The sequence below is a fragment of the Lissotriton helveticus genome, chromosome 10 (assembly GCF_964261635.1).
Source record: "Lissotriton helveticus chromosome 10, aLisHel1.1, whole genome shotgun sequence".
In the NCBI taxonomy this organism is placed as follows: Eukaryota; Metazoa; Chordata; class Amphibia; order Caudata; family Salamandridae; genus Lissotriton; species Lissotriton helveticus.
The window spans coordinates 823,976,006-823,998,828 of record NC_136071.1 but is presented as its reverse complement, the minus strand read 5'-3'; the positions used below and the strand labels follow the sequence as shown (position 1 = coordinate 823,998,828).

Genomic DNA, 22,823 nt, shown 5'->3' with positions numbered 1-22,823 from the left:
CCACGTGACCACACCACAGCGCCAGGAGGCGCATAAAATTACCGACAGTCCTCCCTCACGGGACGTCGGGCTAAGCCCGGGCAAAGGGCGGGCCCTCTGTGGCCCTCAGAGACCAGAAGAGGTCAGGTCGGAACACCCATCCTGGTCCTCTGGGACTAACGTAATGAACTAAGGTATACTTATCCAGAGGCAATTTATCTAGAGGCTGAAAACAAAAATCTTTAAGTAGCCCCATTGATGATCAGGATACCCACTGGTCCCATACATAGGAGTGTGCTTTTGGGTCACAAGCTAGTTGCACCATGACCCCTAAAGGGCCCCCCAATCAATCTTCTTCTCAGGGAGGGTCACTCAAGGGGACACTGGACTTGTATATAACAAGGGTAACATCGGTCATTGAGACAATAGAACACAGCCTTCCTAATGATACCACATGCTGTGCACGATCCCCTTCGATTCATACAGACTCACCAAACTCTTTACTATTTAGGGAACTTAATGCAATTTGCAATACTAGGTACATTCCTACAGAGCAGGGAATTGAACAAACCGGTTCCCCTACGTCCCCTACGGGTTTTGGAAGTCCCCAGCCTAGGAAATCGTATCAACCCAATAAAAGTCCCCTGGAAACTCCTGTCGCACTAATAGATAAATCTACCATTCAAGCGACAGCACATCCCCAGGTCTCTTCCCAGAGCAGAAAACGTAAAGGTATGGAACATAAGGGGAAACCAGCGAAATACCAAAAAATAAACTCAAGCCCCCCTCCGGTTATTGACACCACCATCCTCGAGTCACCCAAAGCACGTCAAACACCGGAAACCCCTGTATCCCTCTTACCTTCTATTTTACTGGTCCATCTAGAAGAATTGGTTAAAACCTTACTATCCCCGCTCATTGAGAGGATAGAGAGAATTGGTGAAAAGCTTTCGAAAATAGATGAAAATACCAACCCAAAGAACCAATCCCAGAGCATAGCTGCTTCAAATAAGCTTGACACCATTGCAAACAGCAACATAGCTCAGAGCCAGCTACTAGTTCCCGTACCATTAGTTTTTAAAAGCAAGGAGGTACCCAAAAAATCGACTATGGCCCCTAGCTCTGCTCCCAGAGCAGGGCTGAACAAAGTAGAAATGAGTTGTGAGGGGTTAGCTGCCATTAATAAATGTATAAACTTACCACCGGAGGCAGCCCCCCAAGTGTGTGTCCTCTCGGGAGTGCCTGAGCTCACTATCGGAAAAATTCAAGGTCACCAGGACCTTAAAAACAAGTACAGTTTTGGTTGACGAAGAACAGACCTCTTCCATTTAATATCGATGGAAGAACTCTAAATGTGAGAAGGGTGGGGTGGATAGGTTCCCGACCCAAGACCATAGCCGGAGACCTGGTAATTGTTAACTTTAGGGATAACCAGGTCGTCCCATATCTCCGTAGCTGGGAGCCACAAAGAGGAGATGGGCCAATAGCAACACGGGAATTGTGCGATTTCTACCCCAGAACTGCGTATTTTCCAACCACAAGTTGGAGTGTAGAGCAGTGTTTCCCAAACTGTGGTCCGTGGGCCCCCAGGGGTCCGTGACACATTCCCAGGGGGTCCGTAGGCAACAGTTTTAAAAGCACAGAAACGTTTGTTGTATAATTAGCAGCTTTCCAGCAACAATAAAAGTGTCAAGAGAATGCCAGTGATTAATGTACCTGCTGGAGAGCGGAGAGTTTTGTTCAGTGGCAGCTTTGATTTAACTAATGTAGCACAGTGGGTTAATGTGCCTACTGCAAAGAATGTGTAACATGCATCTTAAAAAGCAGTATTTTATGTGCCTAGGTTCGTGGTTACTACTTTTGTCACAGAGATTCTTTTGTTACTGTGCACTTCATAAGTGACAATCGTAATCTAGCAGAGGGACCTATAAACTGTCATCAAAGAGCTGCTTGCAACTGCCTGGTACCAGTTAGTAACTTATATTTTGTCCCAGTTATTCATTATCCTGATGCTGCTAAAAAGATATATTTGGGTGGAAATACATTTTTAATGTTAAAGTCAATGCTAGCCACTGTGTTATGTTCTGAATCCTGAGTTTGTGCTTTTCCAGACCAAGCACTCTTTAAACATTTTATATACACACTGATTTACATGTATGATTCAAAGTCTCTAAATGTGTGTGGTGTAAAGTGCTCTGACATCCTACAATGGTATGAGAGATGCTATAAAACAGATGAAATACATGTGACAGAGGGGCTATTACTTCAATATAAAATACTAAGGGCCAGATGTACGATCTGTTTATATATGCGCGAACGGGTTTGCGAACCCGTTTGCGCATGCAAAAACCTATTGGGCCATGTACATAGCCTATTTCGCGAGTTGCAATTTGTTTGCGACTCTCTAAATAGGTTTTGCAACTTGCTATTTGGAAGGGGCATTCCCTTCCAAATAGCGAGTCTCAAAACCATGTACAAATGTTTTGCGGTCGCAAAAGGGTCACAATTACCACCTACTTCAAGTAGATGGTAATGCATTCGCAAATGGGAAGGGGTCCCCAGGGGACCCCTTCCCCTTTGCAAATGCATGCAAAATTATTTTTTACGGGCAGGCAGTGGTCCCAGGGACCTCTGCCTGCCCTTAGAAAATGAAACGAAAACGTTTCATTTTCCTTTTTTTTTTTTAATGCATCGTAAACAGGCTGCATTTTTTTTAAACTGCTTTATTTAAAAGCAGTACGAGACATGGTGGCCTGCAGAGCACAGCAGGCCACCATCGCTGGGAGGGCTGGCATTCCCAATGGGCTCGCAAATTGCGAGAGGCTCATTATTATTAATGAACCTCGCAATTTGCAACCCCATTGGGAATCCCAAACAGTGTTAAACACACTGTTGTACATTTCATTTAGCAACTCGCAATTTGCCACTCGCAATGTGTCGCCAATTGCGAGGTGCTAAAAGAAATGGTCGTACGTCTCGCCCCAAAATCCTTAGTACTGTGAGTATTTGTTTTGTGTGCACACGTGTGTATTTTTTTTTCGAATTACTGTTTTAATGTTTGAAATTTAACTCATACAAATTGCTTGGGGGTCCCCGGCTTCCAGTGGTGACTCAATGGGGGTTCTCAGGAGTCAAAAGTTTGGGAACCACTGGTGTAGAGGAAAACCACTGGGTGGACAGGAGGGGCCCTGTATCGATCAGCTACCAGCAGATACCCACATATAACCACCAAAACCTACTCCCTGGCTTAGATATGGTGATTCGATAGGACAAGAATATTGCCCCAATCAGTATTCATTAATGCACAGTTAATATTCCTTTTGTATGATGTACAATATCGCTCTGCCAAAATGTAACGAACCTCAACTTTTGTTTTTAATTACTTTTCCTTTAACTTGTAACTATTTTTTGAGGTGTTGACTGTGTATTGTTTGAGCGCAAGGAAAACTGATCTACATTTTTGACTTTGGGTAATATTTTAATGTAAATGAGTTTTGTATTTTGTATGCTTTTATGGTTATTAATTTTAACCGAATAAAGTACTTTGACTTTGACTTTGACATAGCTGGTATGGAAGGTTTTGTGCAATGGGACAGGATCAGCTTCACTGATCATGGCGATGTTTGGTCGAGCACTTACATACAGTCATTTTAGGTGTTGCAGGAGCACTATCAACTCTCCGAAACCCAGTTTCATAAGTACCTACACCTGAGACATGCCTTATTTGCAGATCCTGGAGTTTAGCCCCCTAGATGCAAAATGTTGATGGGGAAGTTGCAGAAAGGGCTATCTCTCTGATTTATTGCTCCCTCATCATTAACACCCTTGACCATTTTCTTAGACTGCTGCAGAAGTGGAAGGCCAGGTTGGGAGAGCTTGAGGATTTGGACTGGCACAAGGCCATACTGGCCCCCTCAGGAACTGGCAATTACCATGTGCCTCAGGCTAGTCCAGCTTAATTACTTGCACATCATATATATGACCCCCCTCGTGGCTTTGCAGAGCCGGCAGGTCCTCTCAAGCAAAATGTGTCAAGTGTTCTCTAAGTAGTTTGGTCCTGCCAGAGTTTGGTGCATTTCTGGGAGGAGATCGGGAGGGAGCTCTCTGCAATAATGGGCCACCAACTCGCCATCAGTTCTAGGGGTGGTGCTGTTCGGCTTGCTGGAGGACGTGGGAGCAGAGAGCGGAGTACACTTTTATCAGGGTAACGGCACTGGTGGCCAAGCGGGATATTGCCCGAGAGTGAAGGTCCTCATGGCCCCCTCAGTGGCAGAATGGCAGAGGGGGTGAACTGCTGCGCTGAGCAGGAGAGAATCTTCTACAAAGCCCAAGGTTGCCCTCGGAAACCCAATAAGATTTGAGGCAGATGGTGGCCCCATCGCGGCCTAGAAGTGGGGACTGATTGAAAGTCAAATGTGTACTTTATACTGATGTGCTAACTTGATGGACTGTGGTTTGGTTTTTCTGTCGTGGCTCGCACTGAAAATCAATAAAATGTGATTATTAAATAAAACGGTCATCCGTGTCCTTTCAAAAACGCACAGCAGCTGTGTGCTGAGGCAGATTGGCATAGGGAAGGGTTCTCCTATGTTGGTCTTGGAAGGTGGATCCATGGCAAATTTTTAAGAAAACGTTCATCTAAAAATGGATTAGCAAAAAATCTGACATGGATCCGGCCCTCCAAGACTGACAATGGAGAACCCTGGCATAGGGTAAAAAGGTGTTTCTACCCGGGCACGTTTTCTGCAAAATCCGATTGATTTGACAAATTTGTGAAAACGCTCTTCTTTCTGGATATCCCCTTTATTGAATCTCTGTGCATCATGAATATAGGATTTAGAAAACCCTAAACTCTCTATCACTTAGAAGCCCATACATGATTTACTGTCAACTCTAATCAATTCTGTTAGGACCCATTTCAAATAGAACTAAAAGGTACATTGGTTTACTTTTTTTAGCTGTGGAAAATTCAGAGCAGCTTTAACCTTTTGTTCAATTTTTTCCATTGCCTGGAGGAGAGTGTGCAGTCACGCTGTCTCCGCTAATCTCTATTCTATTTGTGGCATGCATTTTATTAATCCCTTGTTTCACAGCTCACGGGCTGAGACTGCAAATACTGAAGAACGCACGGTTCAATGTCCACATGCCGGCACAAAAGAAAACCATGGGGTTCTCATCAGATATAATCTGACCAGTGAGCTAAGCAGGAGCAAGCAAACTCCTTCGTACCTTTAAATATTTATGAACCTGGGTAATCGGGTGCAAGTAATGGTTGTAATAATAGTGTGCAATGATGAGGCGCTTAGTGCGCTCGGATTGGCTGGCGATTTAGATTTTTCCAACTCTTCTTTGTCGATATATTTTCTGTGCTTCGATTGTTTGAGCATCTGGAGGATCGAATGATATATGTATTGTTTTTCCAAATAGAACAAGCTGAAATTGATTTATACATGCATGTTGATTGAAGCCAGTTGGATTCTGGCCAAGTGGTGCTACACTGGAGCATTTATGTTTTTAATGTCTGGAATGTTGAGTTCGCGCTTGTAAGGGACCTCTTATTATTTCAGAATATTTTTGCGATAATTTATGAATGTAAAGTTATAGTACAATATATATTTTAATAATAAGGAACTAATCGAATTGGTCTGACTTATGACTTTAAATTGTGAGAATTTTTCGTTGTTCAAATAATTAATAGAAGCTTTTGCTGTGTGTTATTGTTAGGGTTTAGATTTTCCCTACTTGTGCACTGCATCATGGACGAACTTTGTACTGAAATACTTAACGCGTTACAGGAGAGTGGCTGCTAGACATTTTGCCTGGACGCTTGACAGACACACACCACATCTTTATGATTGTATCATTTAGTATCCGTATGTGAAGGCCCCAACAAGAACGGCCAGCAGCATAACAGCATTTAAATTAAGCCCTTCTCCCAAAGAGAAATTAGGGGATAAAGGGGGAAATCAAACACAATTCAATTCGAAAATCTAGAATCTAATTGTTTCAGTTTTCTTTCTGGCATCACAAAAATATGTATACTAAAAAGGAAGAGACCATTCTGATTGGTGGTGATGAAAGTTAGGGCAATGGGACAAGTTTTGATCCCTTTGTCTATCAACTTGTATTTTAGAAATCAAACTTGCTCTAAACTCTTTACATTTCTTGATTTCTTGGGAGTGTAAGTCTGAATGATGGACAGAAAAAAGTTGTAAAACAAAAAAAGCTGTGAGATGTGCTTGTTTAATGTTCCTTTAGTTTAGAAAGATACAGCATGCATACACACATAGAATGTATGTATGTGGTGGTGTTTTGTGATGTGCACAAAGCATACGTAAATTACACAGTGATATATGTCACAACGGTGTGTTACATTGTAGTTGCATTTAGGTAGCGCTTTCTTATCTGTGATAAGGTAGTGAGGGGCACTGTCAGACGTGTAGCATCCTGCTACATTGTAAGGTAGGCTTGTTTGGAAGACTGTTGCTTTGCAGTTTGACTTCCATGAGTAGGATTTGTAGGTCGTATTGTTGATCACAAAATTGCTCTCAATTTCAAATTCCATAACTGTACTGTGCTTCCTGAATGGGAAGGAGGTTCCACCAATTCATGTCTACTGATGAAATTCCCTGCTCTGTGAGTGTGTTTGAAGCTTTCTAGAATGAAAGATGGCTCCCTGCCATGTGTAAGGCACTCTGCATTGCCACTGTGAAAAACAGACTGCATTCAAGCAGGAGTTTACGGCTATGGATTGCAAGTGAAGTGTGGGAAGGATGGTGTGATGGTATGATATGGTTAAATAGGTGGTGTACTACACAAATAACATGGAATAAATATACTAAAAAAATATTGTTGCCAAAATATATGTACCATGCCCATATACATCTTCATGGTACGTAGATGTAGAGTTAAGAATAACAGCCCTAGTCCTACCTATAAATAATTACCTTAACAAAATGTTGGTTCTTGCTATTTATGCCACAATGCTTTTGTAGGGCAATATCTTTGGAATATATTCTGAGATACAACCCATACAGACATAGGTTTAGGCTTGTATTACTGCTAGATTTTCATTTCAAGTCCTCTTACAAGGAATAAATGGGCTGCTACATAGGGTCCATTAGCGAGGTCTTAGTGATAAAGGATATGTGAGATAGTTTCATATAATATTGCTGAGAAATATGGACATGGGTAGATGCATCAATGGTTTCTCATGGTGTAGAAATCACTTGTAATTCTAATAATTCGGGGAGTATTTGAAAGTCTAGAATCCTTGATCATTCCTGGATTGCTCACTTTCATTGATCATGTAGGTAAAAGGGCACCCTCTTCTCTAGAGTTGTTGAAGTAATTTTTCACTTTTAGAGCGTCCCAGGCCCTTCCACTGAGAGAGTGTTGAGACAGACCACATTGTTTGCCTTATAGGCCTGCTACAAAACTGACCACGATGCTTGTCTCCTCTTCAGTGAAGGTCTCATTTGTTTTGAGTGGGTGGTCTGGATATTTCTGATTTAGACAGATCAATGTACAACACAAGGGGCCAGGGTCAGAGTGTTGGATGTATTTATATGCTTCTGATTGTGACTGCCTCTGCTTTGTGTAAAGTAGTTAGGTGCAGCTATTTAGCTATTTCTCTCATTCAGAAAGCCATGGAGCTTATAGGCATGCTGCCTATTATTTTACCTAGTCATCCTATGTGAAGAAATGTAAGTATTTTGACAGTTCTGTTACTTTCAGGCCTCTTTATATTCTCACTATTGGTTGCATAATTGCACGTGGCCTGTGAGATGTCCATCTATGGCTAAGCAGAAATGTCTGCCTTTCTTTATAATTCCCTTCCATTTGGAAATGCATACACAGTAGTAGACATACTGGTCAGCATTCCTTTGTTTCACCCCTCTTAAGGAGATTGGGTTTTCTTGCTTCACATGTTCACTCCAGTCAATTCGAGGAAGGTATTACGTCCCATCACCTGAAAAGTTCACCAGCTGCCTCCGGTACTTATGTTTCACAAGTAAGTAGCTTGCTTTGTTTAGGTTTTTTATTTCTTTACATTCTAGGACCTGTAATACAATTGGTCCCATTTTAAAAATTTGGACTACTAGTACCAGAATGAAAAAAGGAAAACTTAGACTGGTTGAGCTACTCATACATGAATCTGGGAAGCTTGAACGTGAATGAGATCTTGGAAGTCTAACATATGCCAAACATATGTAATAGTAAGGAAGAGTAGGAAGATAGAGCCCTATGAAAGATGATGCCATGTACAAATAATAAAGTATCTCAGGATCTTACAACAACTTATATAAATATCTTGACCATCATATTCTGGACCTGTTTCAACTTCCTAATCAGCCCTGCTATGACCCCATTTAATAGATGTTACCACAGACTCACCTGGAGAAGGATCCCAGATCCCAGCACCAGGGTCTGCAAGTATGAAGAATAGAGGTATGATCAGTTTATGGTTTTATATGATGAAAACAAAGTAGCTCCTTATCCTAATGAAACCAAGTGTTTTGATCTTGGAGAAAGGGAAAGGACAAGTTCCCACCCTGCTGGATCAAAAAGCATGGTTCCAGTGGTTGTTCTGGCCCAGAGTTAGCTCTTCTGTTGGCATTGAGGTTCAAGTGATTGCTACTCATCCAAGATTAGATGACAGGAATGTACAATTGGAGAGTGTGCAGGTGATTGAAAGTGCAGGACAAGCTACAGCTACTTGTTGTAGTGGAGAAGTGTGGCTCAATGGTTAGAGCAGGCAGACCTTGATGCAGAGCTCTGGCCAGGGACCAGGGTTCGATTCCCACCTCAACGGGTCTCTGGCTCATTAATTCCCCTGACTGGATATTCTCGCCTCAGTGCCTGCTCTGATCATGGGTCCCACTCTGCAACTCTGGGCAATAGCTTGCTTAGTCTCCACAACGGCCCCAAAAGCGCTGGGATGCCTGGCTGCACCTGGGGGGTGCCCAGGAGTGGACATTTCCCAGGAAAGCCAGGAAGGGTTCCTAAGCGGTATACGGACAGTGCCGGGACACCTCCGGTGGAGGTAGCTGTGCGCTTTACAAATTCCGACATTTAATTTTATATTTGTCTACATAGGCGATTGATCCCCACACAGAACAATTCTATAATATCATCTTGTTAGAGATCTGTTATATTATGCTTCTGAGATTGACTGGCTCTCCTTCAGTATTTGGGGGTTTGCAAGGTGTCATTAGCGTTGCTCTCTGGCTCAAGCCACCTGTGAATGAAATGCAGCCACTCTCGCTCTACATCTGAACACACAGTCACATGGCCTGGCATGGGCTTTGTGGAGTAAGGAATGCCATCACTGACCTTAGGATGTATGACTAGGATTACTTTGAAAGTAGAACTATGCAATTTATTTTGCCTGCAGTATTAAAGTAGTCACAATAGGACTTTGGCTAAAAGTAGGAAGACATTGTACTAAGAACTGAAGTAGTTACTGTCTATTTCCTAGATATGACACGTGGTGGGTGATTGGCCAGATGAATATTGAGTATTTGAAACCTGCAGAGTCGACATTTGGTGGTTGAAGAATTTTCAATTGTTTGCACACTGTTTAGGTAGAAATCTTTTCAATGATTCCCACATTAAAATTTACCTCGTTTTTCATCTTCTTGTCTTTCTTTAGCTTTGCAATGGAGGATCTGTGTCTGATCTAGCAAAAGGACTTCTGAAGAGAGGTGAACGAATGAATGAAGGAATAATTTCCTACATTTTACATGAAGCTCTGATGGTAAGATGATTTTAAAATAACTACATAAACAGCAGAATATTTATAATGTTTGTGTTGAAGATAGCAGAGAATAAATGAAGCAGATACATGAATACGTTCAATTTGTTTGAGAAACTTGTTCTGCTGATAGAGAAACGATGCTAATATTCTGAAATCTAAATTTGAACATCACAGATTACATCTGTAAGATAAAAACTACTGGAACAATAGACTACATACAGAGTGCATATTAGCACACATTAAAACAATTGTATTGTTCTGATAAAAACAGTATATATTTAGAATTTTATCCAAAAAAACACCTGATACATACTGAACAACCAAAGTTCACAGTTTTGCGATAATTAAAATTAAAAATTGTTTATTCATTCTTAATAGCTTAAACTCTTTGCAGGTCATTGCAGGCTGTTTTATAACTTACCGGATAATTAAAATGTAGTCTAAAACATTAAAAAACAACTTCAAGGTAATTACCACAAAGTAGTGAACCTGCTCCTAATAATGGTACTTCCCAATCCAGTACTGCATTTTACTTGTTAAACTTGACAAATGGTGTATTCAAAATGGTATCCTTAGGATTAAACATACAAATCCATGTGCAACAAATCCAACAAATGGCCATGCTCATTATATTACAGGGTTGTCTTTAATTTCTTCTCTCATGAATGAGGACCGGATAGATGCAGATAAGATTAATGTTACTGCAGCTTTATTACACAGCCTTTACACATTATGGGGTATAGTCAAGTAGCAGATTGCCAAAGCGATGCATCATGAATGTTTGTTTTGTAAATGTTGAGTGCCACGTCAAAGTACAGTTAACTGTGTAACAAAGTATGATTATTAAGAATCATCCAAGCATGTGTCCGTTTTGCCAGAAAAATGTATGTTCTTCCTGCAAGATAATTTCCACATGTTGATGTTTAGATTTTGTTTAAAATATTTCAAAGTGACTGGCAAATTCCAAAGTTCACTTATTTGTAAATTAGATAGTGAGTCTTCCAAATAAAATCAAGAAGGGGATTTGACACCACTTGCGTTGATTTCAGTCCAGAGGAGTTGTTAGTGATTGATCTCTTGTTGTTCTGAGCTTGTGACCGCATTTAAAAGAAGCCTCCAAAACTGCAAGAAGTGGACTCCAGGTGAAAAACCAGAGGTTCTGAGCTCTTTGTATTGAAAAGAACCATTCCTGATGGCCTTAAGATTGTGAACGGACTTCAGTGAGTCCCACATTGGACCTTCATCCAACTTCTGACATGATCTTCCCGGATACAGACCCCAGACTTTACCAAGTGGAACCATAGCTCTTCCAAGCCCTTTCTTTCCTGCCAACATGGAGTTCCAGTCGTCAACCAGCTCTTCATGCCACCAATGACCACACTGGCTAACAGGAAGCTCTGACTGAGGCCTTAGACATGCACCTCTTAGAAACAAGCTTTCAGGCCAACCAACAACCACCCAATTGAAAAGTGCTTCTCGCATAAAAACTGAACTAAGAAGGTAAACTTATTACCGTGATGAAACTGGTCCTTGTATCTGACCTGCACACCATTGTGGTAAGCCTGAACTTTTGACTTTCACCCAGTCCAGTGCTTCCAGAAAACCATGATTTGCACTAGGTGCTTCTTGACATTTTTTTTACATAAAAATAAAAAAATGAAGTAATAACTCTAGTTCTATATGTTGGAGTTTCCATGTTTTCATGTCAAATTATTTATTGACATTATTTATTTATTTATTTATTGATATTTACTCAATTTTAGTAACTTGGCTTGGGATTTTTATTGTGCAGGATGTTCACTTTATTACTGTTTAAGTGCTGCATACATACTTTACACGTTGTTCCTAAGTTAAGTCTAGCTACTTGTGTGCCAAGATACCAGAGGGTTAAGAACGAGTATATCTAGTGACTTTTGTGGTTCACCCCAACAAGGACTATGTTTATTATTTGAATGAGGTCTCACCCCTCTCAATTAGAAACCCAATTTATTGCATTGTTGTTCAATAGTGGGATCCTTTATTGGTGTGTGTGCAGTATTACTCCATGAGTTTTGTAAAGCCACCAACAATCTCTTGTTATATTCTGCCTGCAAAACCAAATTTTGTTTAAAAAAATCTCTTTTTAAATGGTAAAATGTTTGTTTTCCAAATTCCCTGACTCATACTTTGTGCCTGTGATATTGTTTTGCAAAAATAGAAGTAGACCTCAGCAAAATTGAAGGCTACAATGTGGCAAATCTAAACAAGTGTGCAAAGCGAGGGGGCTGAAGCGAGACAAAGTCTCTAAGAAACTGAAGTACCCATAGCCCTCAGAGCCTGGGAGGAGGTCCGCCTGCTGCAGTCTACATCACATGAGAACAAATACGATGATGATGTAGAAGGTAGGATGACATGGAGAAGTAAAGAGACATTAACCTGGACATGGACCCTGAGCTAGATGAGAGCCCACAAGCATTAATTTCCCTGCAGAATCCAGAGTGGAGAGAAACTTGTCCTCTCACAATGTGACACCTGAGTATGTGGACATATGGGCTTAGAGAGAGCCACAACTGCAGTTAACCAAATTAAAACGGGCTACTAAGGAGAAATAGGCAGAGGCAGCCATGGAGGAAAAATGACTGGCCATTGAGGAGACAGCAGCTGGCAGGCCCCTGGAGGATAAAAGGTGGGCCTCGCAGGTGAACAAGGCCTTGCTGGCAGATAAAGTGAGTCACACCAAACTGGACATAAAGGCCAGGAGGGTCACAGAGTCCAGTGAGAAAGGTGGCAATGATACATAAGAACCTAAAGGAGGTTGAAGGGTCACATTCCAAAAGACTTGGTGCCTAGCTATGTGGTGAGGAGAAGGCATTGGTAAATGGTTTGAGGCCTTTGAGGTGACCCTAGAAATGCACAGAGTCCATGAAGAGGATTGGGGTGCTACTCTGTACAAGCTTATGCCAAATTCATAGAGGCATACCCTACTGGCCCTGGAAAAGGAGGACTGGATGAGGTATTACCAGATGAAAGAAGCCTTGTTTGTAAAATATGTTATTATCCTAGAAAAGTACAGGTTAACGTTAGAAATTGTCAGATGCTGTCTCACCAGTCTTGTTTGCATTTCACCGAGTACTCCAGTAAGGCACTGGGTAGTTTGGTGAAGTCCAGTAAAGTGAGTAATTACAATTACAATCTTTTTTTTGAAGTATCACCTGTTCAGTAATTGGTTTTCAGTGCTGCATTAACACCTAGTAGATATCAAACTCACTGTACCCAGAGAGCTTGCCAATGAAGTGGACGCTTGACTCAGCCCCAGCATCCAGAGGAAGGTAACTGAGGAGAATCACCTACTTGAGTTGGTTGGGTGGCAAACTGAAGGGGACCATCCCAAACACAGTCCTGCAAAGCCCAGAGGGAGTGCCCTAATCTTGAGGGCCTACAGAAGCATGCCGAGGCCAGGCAGCCCTCAACACCTCTGGTAATAACCTCATCTATTGGAAGAATGGTCTCCTATATAGCAAGCCTAAGGTCCCTGAGTCCAGAATAGCCTGTGTGTTGGTGGTCTCCCAGTGCTACAGAGCCTCCCTACTAGAGTTGACCCATGACATCTCCCTGGCAGGACACCTGTGGCAAGCCAGAACATTTGACTGACTCGTCACCCACTTTTATTTCCCTTCTTGAGAATGCAGTCTGATGCCTTCTACAATTCCTTTGTAATGTAACCTGCCAGGCCACTGGGAGGTCAGGGGCACAGCACAAGAACCCCCTGCTGTTGTTTCCCGTAGTGTGAACACTCTTTGAGACTCTGGTCATAGACATTATTAGGCCGCCAGATTCTAGGGCTGCCCTAGACAATGGATTCAATTCACCCTGGTCTTGATGGAGAATGCCACATGGTACGCTGTGGCTGTTCCTATGAGGAAGATGACTGTGCCCTTAATGGCTAGGGCACTAATGGGGATATTTACTAACGTGAATTTCATCAAGAAAATTGTCTTACAGAGCACCAACTTCATGTCTGCCTACAGGAAGTCAATGTGGGAGGAGTGTGAAGTAGTCTGTTAGTTCTCCACATCACACCACCCATGATCAATGGACTTGTTGAAAGAATCAAATAATGTCTGAAGGGAATGATTATGGGCCTACCTGAACTCATGAGGTGTTAGTGGGGCAGCCTCATGCTATGCCCTCTTTGGATGCTGGGAAGTGCCTCAGAAGGTTGGGGGGCTCAGTCCATTGGCCACCCTGTGCGTGGATCTTTCTGTCTTGTGAAGGGGGGGTGGGAGCACATTTCCAAAAGAAACCCACTCAGGATGTATTAAACTACATGTAGGACTCTCATGAAGTGTTTCTGAAAAGAGGCCACTGAGAACCTGGAGGCCAGCCAGGAGGTTATTAAACACTGGTACGACGAGAAGGCAACTCTGGTAAAGTATAAGCTTGGACAAAAGTTGTGGGTGATGAAGCCTCAAGGGCCCTGTGCCTTAATGGACCTGCCCTATGTATTGGAATGGTGGACTTCAATACCATTAGAAACCCTTTAAGGGTCTTACATGTGAACCACCTCAAGCCCCAGTTTGAGAGGTCCGACGTCACCATGCTCTTGGTGACCGGTGATGTGAGGAAGAGGGGAGTGAGTCAATCCCCAACCGTCTGTCTTCCAAAGAACAATATGGGCCAGTGGAAGGAATTGTCTTTTCCCCTACCCTGACCTAGGAGTAAGAGAAGGATTGTCACCACTTTTTGGGGTTGTATGCTTCTCTTTACTCACTAACCCACGGCTCACTGATTGGTGTACCCACAACATAGACACAGTGACCACATACCTGTCAAAAACAAAGGGGCATATTATCAAGCCCATTATCGCCGTGTTATCTGCACTTTTCTGCCGCTAACACAGTGATATCATTATCACAGTATTAGCAAGCTGCAGCGAACGGGCCTTAGCCCTATTTTTGGAGCGATAACGGCCCATTTATTTTAACGCCAAGCATGTCAGAGATATTTATCGCTAATGACATTCATAGTAGGCGTTCCTGTGCAAAAATGCACAAAAGCATCACTACACCATATTACCAAGGGGCTCCTTGAAATACTGAAGAGCTTAAAAACTGGCTCTAACTGCAGTTAGAGCCAATTACTTAAGACCAGAAAATAGCTGGTATTAAAAATGGTGATAAAACTTGGGCCCATATCTCTGCAGGTTTTTGTGCTGGACAGCGCTGCAAGCAATGTTACAGCGCTTTCTTGCGACAAAACTACAGTGCAGGAATGCACCCAATAAATAAGATAGTGTGCATTCCTGTGCCACTGCCATGAAAAGTGGTTCTGCACTGTTACAAGACAGTGTTGCAACACTTCTCACTACGCCCTTCGTGCAACAGCAAGGATACGCTGTAATTACTGGACAGCGCTGCATGACGCAAGTATTGACTGATATGTCAGGAATCCTGATGTATCTGCCTGCGCTAAAGTCATGCATTGCTGCAGTTGTGTCACAACCACGATGCAACTCCAGCAATGCATGGGGCCAGCCCATCCCTGTGGCACTGCCTCACCCTCATGCCTGCCATCAGGCAGGCGGAAGGTACTGACGCAGTGCTGTCCATAAGTGGTTCCCGAATATTGGCGCTGTTGGAGATCCATCGGTGGTGGTTGTGTACTGCGTTGGCATCGTTTGGAAGCACTGGTGGAGCGTTTGTACAGAGTGAGTTGGCAAGATGTTCTTCGATGACTTTGATCCAGCTGAGACGGGGTGCGATGATTGCGGTGGCATCCGGTGGGCAAGGTGAAGACGTGATGTTACTAATGATGGTCGGTCTAGGAGAGTCCGTTGTTGAGGCTGAAGTCAAAGCTCCCACTGGCGGAGGTGACATGCTTGACCGTATGTCCTGCTAAGTGGCCTGTTGAGGTGAGTTGCAGCTTGCATCAGATGTTGGGGACCTTCCCCAGAAGGCGGTAGTGTTCTGCTCACTGGGGTTGTCCAGGTGAGAAAACCGAGTAGGATGTCGTCAGAGGATGAGAGACCCTGGGATGCAATGAGGTCAACAGTGGTATTTGACAATGAGGGGCCAAGGACTGGGGCACCTGCACATGAGGGTACCACAGTGGATGTGCTTGGTCTTGGTCTGGATCTGGGAGTTGAGGTGGTCCAGGGTCACCATTGGGCCATTAGAGTGCGTGGTCAGTCAGAGTATGCCTCTGTAGGTGATGGCAATGCTTTGTCCTCGAAGGCCGGGCTGCTCCTTGTGGGTGATACTGCATCCGTCAGTGATGGCAAGGACGATGTGCGGTCCAGAGCAGAGGTTGGTCCTGGCAGGCGAGGTGGGGTCCAGGGTTGATGGCGAGGAGGGTGCTGGCATTGTAGCGTTGGAGTGTCCAAGAGGAAGGCTCCTTAGTGCGGAGTGCGGTCCAGGGGCTGACGGACGCAGACGGGCTAGCCTATGGTTTGCCTTTGGCATGGGAGACGTCCAATACAATGCAGGCAGTACATCATTTACTACAGAACTCCGACAATGCATGTGCCCTTACATCGCATTTAAGTACAACGCATTGTGAGGTCAGTAATGGGGTAATTTAAGCTTTTTCAGGTGTGTATGGGTTTTGGATGTAAACAATGAAAATTGGATAATTTCATGGTTTAAAATATAAAAAATTGGGTTTTTTTGGGGGGTAAAATATGAAAAATGGAGTGTTTTGGGGGCTAAGTTTTGCAATTTTTGTGTTTTTTGGGGTCAAATTTCTAAATCTTGGGTGTGTTTTGTGCCAAAATAAAGAAAAATGTGGGGGGTGCATTTGTCTCAAATGTGATCTTTTGGGGGTTCAGAAAGGAATTCCAGGGTTCACGGTTGAGTTTGTTGTGCAAAGGTTATTTTTAGTTTGCACTCACTGTAATGGGAACAGTGATCTTCATATCTCCGCTATGCAACACCTACTCTACTGGTGCAATGTGACTAGTATTAGTATGTATCAGAATTGTATGCAATGTTAGGGCATGCATCGCATCTACATATGTTCCTTTGGCACACAAGTGGTATGCCTGCTGTGCATGGGTGCTCAGTGGCCACCATTGAGAAGTACATGGGGGTTGTCTGGACAGTAGTGAGGTAGTAAACCCGTAAAGAACACTGGATGGTGCGTGGACGCGGGGACGTGTATGTGAGCGTGTGTTGTTAAAAATATATTGAGTAAAGTCCTACCTCTAAGCCATGTCCCGTCTCTTAGTAGCTCCTGCTCTCCTGCATCTGCTTCCAGGAAAAGGAAGTAGGCAGCCAGGATCCCTCCCTTGAGTCAATCAAAATGCTGTGATGCGGCAGTGGGATTGTTAATTGGCAATGGGACAAGTCATTCAGCCAGGGGCCAGAGGGGTGAGCACGTTCTCCATGCAGGCTGTAATGCAGCCTGCATTGCGAACAGAGAAGTGCACATGTCTGCATTGGGCAGCCTGAGTGGGCTGACCAAACAGTCATTGTGCACTTGAGTGTGCATACCAATCTGCACATTCTATGCTCTGTGTTTGGAGCAGTCCTACCCAGCCGCCCACCCCCTGAGGACACATAGCATGATCACATCAGTTCATTATCCCTGGTTTTTCCCTTTTTTAACAGTTTTTTTGGTTTTTCTTAGCCCGCACTTCCCGCTTTCCACTGCTTCTGCCCGCACCCCTGTCCTCACACATTCCTGCCTCCCAGCTGATCGTTCCTCCACCCTCTCCAACTTAATGGCAGACGCTGCACAATTGCGCAGCAGACGTGCGCCGCGGTGCGCAGAAGGCACGCCTAAGACAAACCCGTCTGTGAAGCAACCATGACCAGCGCCAGGAAGCCTGGATCATGGGCCACCCACTGCTACATTAGTTAAATACCGGATAGATGCACAGCAGTTATTTATTGTTTCAGTATTTATGAGCAAGGTTAATTGATTTTTATGGTGCTCCTAAAGGTGACGACGAGGGTCCGACGGCGTCTTGAATTAAAGGATAGAAGTGAAACTAGAAAGCATCTAGTTTCATCCCTTTGAGGCACACATATTTGTTGTCTTTCACATTAGAAAAAAGACTTCACTCCGTTCGTTGTTTGTTGCATATATAACTTTTTACTGAGTTAAGTTTTTCTTTTCTGTATATCAACTTCGTTGTGTTTTCATAATTATATACATTTCAGGCAATGTCATTACGTGATATCCAATGCATTTTGGGCATTATGTTCATGCCCTTCATCAGGGAATCGACACTGTAAGCATAATATGGTAATAATTATAATGTTGTTTAAGGTGGTTCTAAAGCATAATTACTATTAAACATTTCATTTATTGATAATTATACAATATGAAAACGTGGAGAGTACAGTGATGTTGGGTGAGGATCTGCATATGTGTCTAGCGGGGTTTCAAAAGCAAAGTGAACAAACGTGATGGGGTAAAACAAAATGACATGTTACTCACAAGCCTTTCCTCATAGGATTCGATTACATCTGTAAGGCAACATGAAAGGCTGGGTTAGCGGTGTACTGGGGGCATGTCGAAAAAGGCGTTCTGGGAGCATTCAGCCTGTCGGCTGATGTGGACTAACCTGATGTACTGGTTTGGCGTATTCACGTCCGTATTCAAGTTCGTGAGAATGTCTTCTGAAGCGGCAGCACGGACGGACTCCGGCTGCGTTTTAGTATAGTGAAAAGTTGCGGTCATGTGACAATGAACATGGTAAAAAGACTATCGGGAACATGGGTTCGTGTGAGGAGATAAGAGTAGAGATAATCAAAGTCGGGATTGGGGATACGTGTATACAGGAATAGCGGGTAGCTGAGGGGATAAGTGGAAAGCCTTTAAAAAAAAATTTTAAAGTGCAAAAAAGCTATGGCGAAAAATCATGGGTGGGATTAGAACCCTTGCGTTGCCGTGTGTGCTAGAAGAATGCTCTATGGATGGAGCTATCGTGGAGATGGGTTGAACAGTGGGTGAATGTGTGCTTGGTAGTGTCTAATGGTAGATAGGTCTCACACAGTATTAACAAGTTTCAGTCATCGGAGCAATATTTACAGATAACATGACAGTTCAATTCTTTCATTTAAACCTGTCGGCTTTTGGGTAGAGAGTTTTTGAATCCAAAAGTTCTCTCTTTTGAGGAGGTGTTTGGTGTTATCTCTCCCCTCGATTTTCTGGACAGTCTCCAGTATGACAAATTTAATTTGAGAAATGTTGTGATGAGCTTCTACAAAGTGCGCTGACAAGGCTGACTTGGTGTTCTTCAATCGTATATTGGATTTGTGCTCTGTTAGACGCACTTTTATTCGGCGTTCTGTTTTGCCAACGTACATTTTTCCACATGGGCATCTTATTCCATAGATCAGGTTGCTGGTGTCGCATGTTGCGTTTACCTTGAGTTTGATGGCATGGCCTTGCATAGGGTGGTTAATCGTTTTTCCTTCCTTTTGTAATCTTACAAAACAGACCTTCAGAAATTATAACATATTCAGGAACCAAACCTTGTCTCAACTGTGGCAACTGCAATAGCATAATCAGAGGAAACACGATTAACCACCCTATGCAAGGCCATGCCATCAAACTCAAGGTAAACGCAACATGCGACACCAGCAACCTGATCTATGGAATAGGATGCCCATGTGGAAAAATGTACGTTGGCAAAACAGAACGCCGAATAAAAGTGCGTCTAACGGAGCACAAATCCAATATACGATTGAAGAACACCAAGTCAGCCTTGTCAGCGCACTTTGTAGAAGCTCATCACAACATTTCTCAAATTAAATTTGTCATACTGGAGACTGTCCAGAAAATCGAGGGGAGAGATAACACCAAACACCTTCTCAAAAGAGAGAACTTTTGGATTCAAAAACTCTCTACCCAAAAGCTGACAGGTTTAAATGAAAGAATTGAACTGTCATGTTATCTGTAAATATTGCTCCGATGACTGAAACTTGTTAATACTGTGTGAGACCTATCTACCATTAGACACTACCAAGCACACATTCACCCACTGTTCAACCCATCTCCACGATAGCTCCATCCATAGAGCATTCTTCTAGCACACACGGCAACGCGAGGGTTCTAATCCCACCTGTGATTTTTCGCCACCCCAGCCATAGCTTTTTTGCACTTTAAATTTTTTTTTTAAAGCCTTTCCACTTATCCCCTCAGCTACCCGCTATTCCTGAATGCACGTATCCCCAATCCCGACTTTGATTATCTCTACTCTTATCTCCTCACACGAACCCAAGTTCCCGATAGTCTTTTTACCATGTTCATTGTCACATGACCGGAACTTTTCACTATACTAAAACGCAGCCGGAGTCCGTCCGTGCTGCCGCTTCAGAAGACATTCTCACGAACTTGAATACGGACGTGAATACGCCAAACCAGTACATCAGGTTAGTCCACATCAGCCGACAGGCTGAATGCTCCCAGAACGCCTTTTTCGACATGCCCCCAGTACACCGCTAACCCAGCCTTTCATGTTGCCTTACAGATGTAATCGAATCCTATGAGGAAAGGCTTGTGAGTAACATGTCATTTTGTTTTACCCCATCACGTTTGTTCACTTTGCTTTTGAAACCCCGCTAGACACATATGCAGATCCTCACCCAACATCACTGTACTCTCCACGTTTTCATATTGTATAATTATCAATAAATGAAATGTTTAATAGTAATTATGCTTTAGAACCACCTTAAACAACATTATAATTATTACCATATTATGCTTACAGTGTCGATTCCCTGATGAAGGGCATGAACATAATGCCCAAAATGCATTGGATATCACGTAATGACATTGCCTGAAATGTATATAATTATGAAAACACAACGAAGTTGATATACAGAAAAGAAAAACTTAACTCAGTAAAAAGTTATATATGCAACAAACAACGAACGGAGTGAAGTCTTTTTTCTAATGTGAAAGACAACAAATATGTGTGCCTCAAAGGGATGAAACTAGATGCTTTCTAGTTTCACTTCTATCCTTCCACCCACTGCTACAGCACAACCACCCTCCACACACTCAACCCTGGGGAAAGTCAGAGACTGACAACAGGCCTTGGCAAACACGACCCATGGCCTGTTCTCCTGCCTCCACTGCCACCAGACCTTAACCACTACCCCGGACTCCAACACAGCAAACACCAGCACCGGCGACACCCTAGGATGCAATCTCCTCAATTGGCACTCCGGGCAGAAACATGCCGTGGAAATCGGGAACCTACTTGACTCTGTCGCGCCCGACATCGCCTTCTTCATGGAGACATGGACCAATGTCTACTCCGCCCCTGACATCAACATCGCCATCCCGACGGGTACAAGATCCAGTGGAAGGACAGCACCAACTACCCGGGAGAGTGCCTAGCCATTGCCCTCAAGAGCACCCCCCTTACCACCTCCAGCAAAACGTTACCCTCAGTGGAACACCTGCACTTCCAGATCCAGACCAGCCACAACTCCACACTCTGTGGAGCCCTCGTCTACAGACACCCCGCGCACCGGGCACACCAGCCGGCCACCATCTCCACCTGGACGCCAGTCACAGCTGAAGACACAGCCTCAACCATGAAGGGCATCCACTCATGGGCCCCCACCAACCCATGCCCTCCCACATCTACCACAGAGCCGTGGCTGACATCACACATGAACTGCAATGCACCATCAACACCACCTTCAGAACAGGCACATACTCAGACAACTGAAAGCGTGCAAAAGTCTGGCCCCTTCTCAAAAAGACCACAGCTTACCCCAATGACCTCAAAAACTACCATCCCATCTAGTTCCTCTCCTTTGTGGCCAAAGTTGCAGAGTAAATAGTCAACAAGGAACTGACACGATCCATTGATGAAAACGCTTTCCTTGACCCATACCAATCCGGATTGCGAACCAACCACAGCAATGAGGCTGTCTGACTCACCACCACAGATGACATCCGCACACACCTAGACCAAGGCCACTCTGCAGCCCTTATCCTACTCAACCTATCAGCGGCTTTCGACACCGTCTCTCACCATACACTAGTCGCCAGACTACATGACGCCGGCATACAAGGAACAGCCCTCAACTGTATCTGATCATTCCTCCCTGGAAGAAGCCAAAGGATCAGACTGCCAACCTTCCTCTCCGATCCCACGTAAATCACCTGCTGACTCCCAGAGTGTTCATCTCTGAGCCCGACCCTCTTCAACATTTACATGGCACCCTCGAAGCCATCGTCTGACAACACAGCCTCAACATCATATCCTACGATGATGGCACCCAGCTCATCCTCTCCCTCACCAAACACCCCACCACTGCCAGACTCAACTTCCAGAAAGGAATGCAGGATGTTGCAGTCTGGATAACCAACAGCTGCCTGAAGTTCAATGCCAAGAAGGCCGAAGTCCTTGTCCTTGGAACCACACCTTCAGCATGGGACAACACCTGGTAGCCTTCGCCCTCAGAGGCCCACCTACCCCCTCGGACCACGCCAGAAACCTCGGCATCGTACTCCACCCATCCCTCACCATGAACAGACAGGTCTATGCCGTCACCTCCAGCTGCTTCAACACCCTCCACATCCTCCACAAGACATTCAAATAGATACCCCCAGAGTCAAGGAAGACAGTCACCCATCAACTCATCACCAGCAGACTGGACTATGGAAACACCCTCTATGCTGCCATTACAGTACACTGCTGCAAGACTTGTCCTCGTCTTCCCCCAGTGCTAACACATCCGCCTACACCTGTGTAGACTCCACTGTCTCACCATGGTGAAAAGAGTCACCTTCAAAATCATCACTCACGGCTACAAATGCCTACACAACAACGTATCCAAATGCCTCAACAACAGAATAAACTTCCACGTACACAAATGAGACATCCGATCTTCCAACCTAGCACTGTCCAAAACCCAGCGCATCTACAGAGCATGGGGGAGGATCCTTCTCCCACATTGCATCCAATACCTGGAACGAGCTACCAGCAGACATCAGAGGTGCCACCTCCCGGAACCCCTTCAGGTAGACCCTCAAGATCTGTCTCTTTTGCCAACAGATCTGCGGCCCCCCACCCCTCAGTGCCTTGAGACCCTTATGGGTGAGTGGCACACTTACAATTACCCTGAGTGATTGA

At 43.9% G+C, this 22,823-nt stretch overlaps 1 protein-coding gene across 1 annotated transcript in view; it reads left to right on the top strand.

The window, feature by feature from the left end:
• MYO3A (myosin IIIA) overlaps positions 1-22,823 on the top strand; it is an 869,350-nt gene that overhangs the window by 54,827 nt on the left and 791,700 nt on the right. The window contains exon 3 of the mRNA XM_078662798.1: positions 9,635-9,739. Coding sequence (XP_078518924.1) covers positions 9,635-9,739 — 105 coding nt within the window. The remainder of the gene's footprint in view (positions 1-9,634; positions 9,740-22,823) is intronic.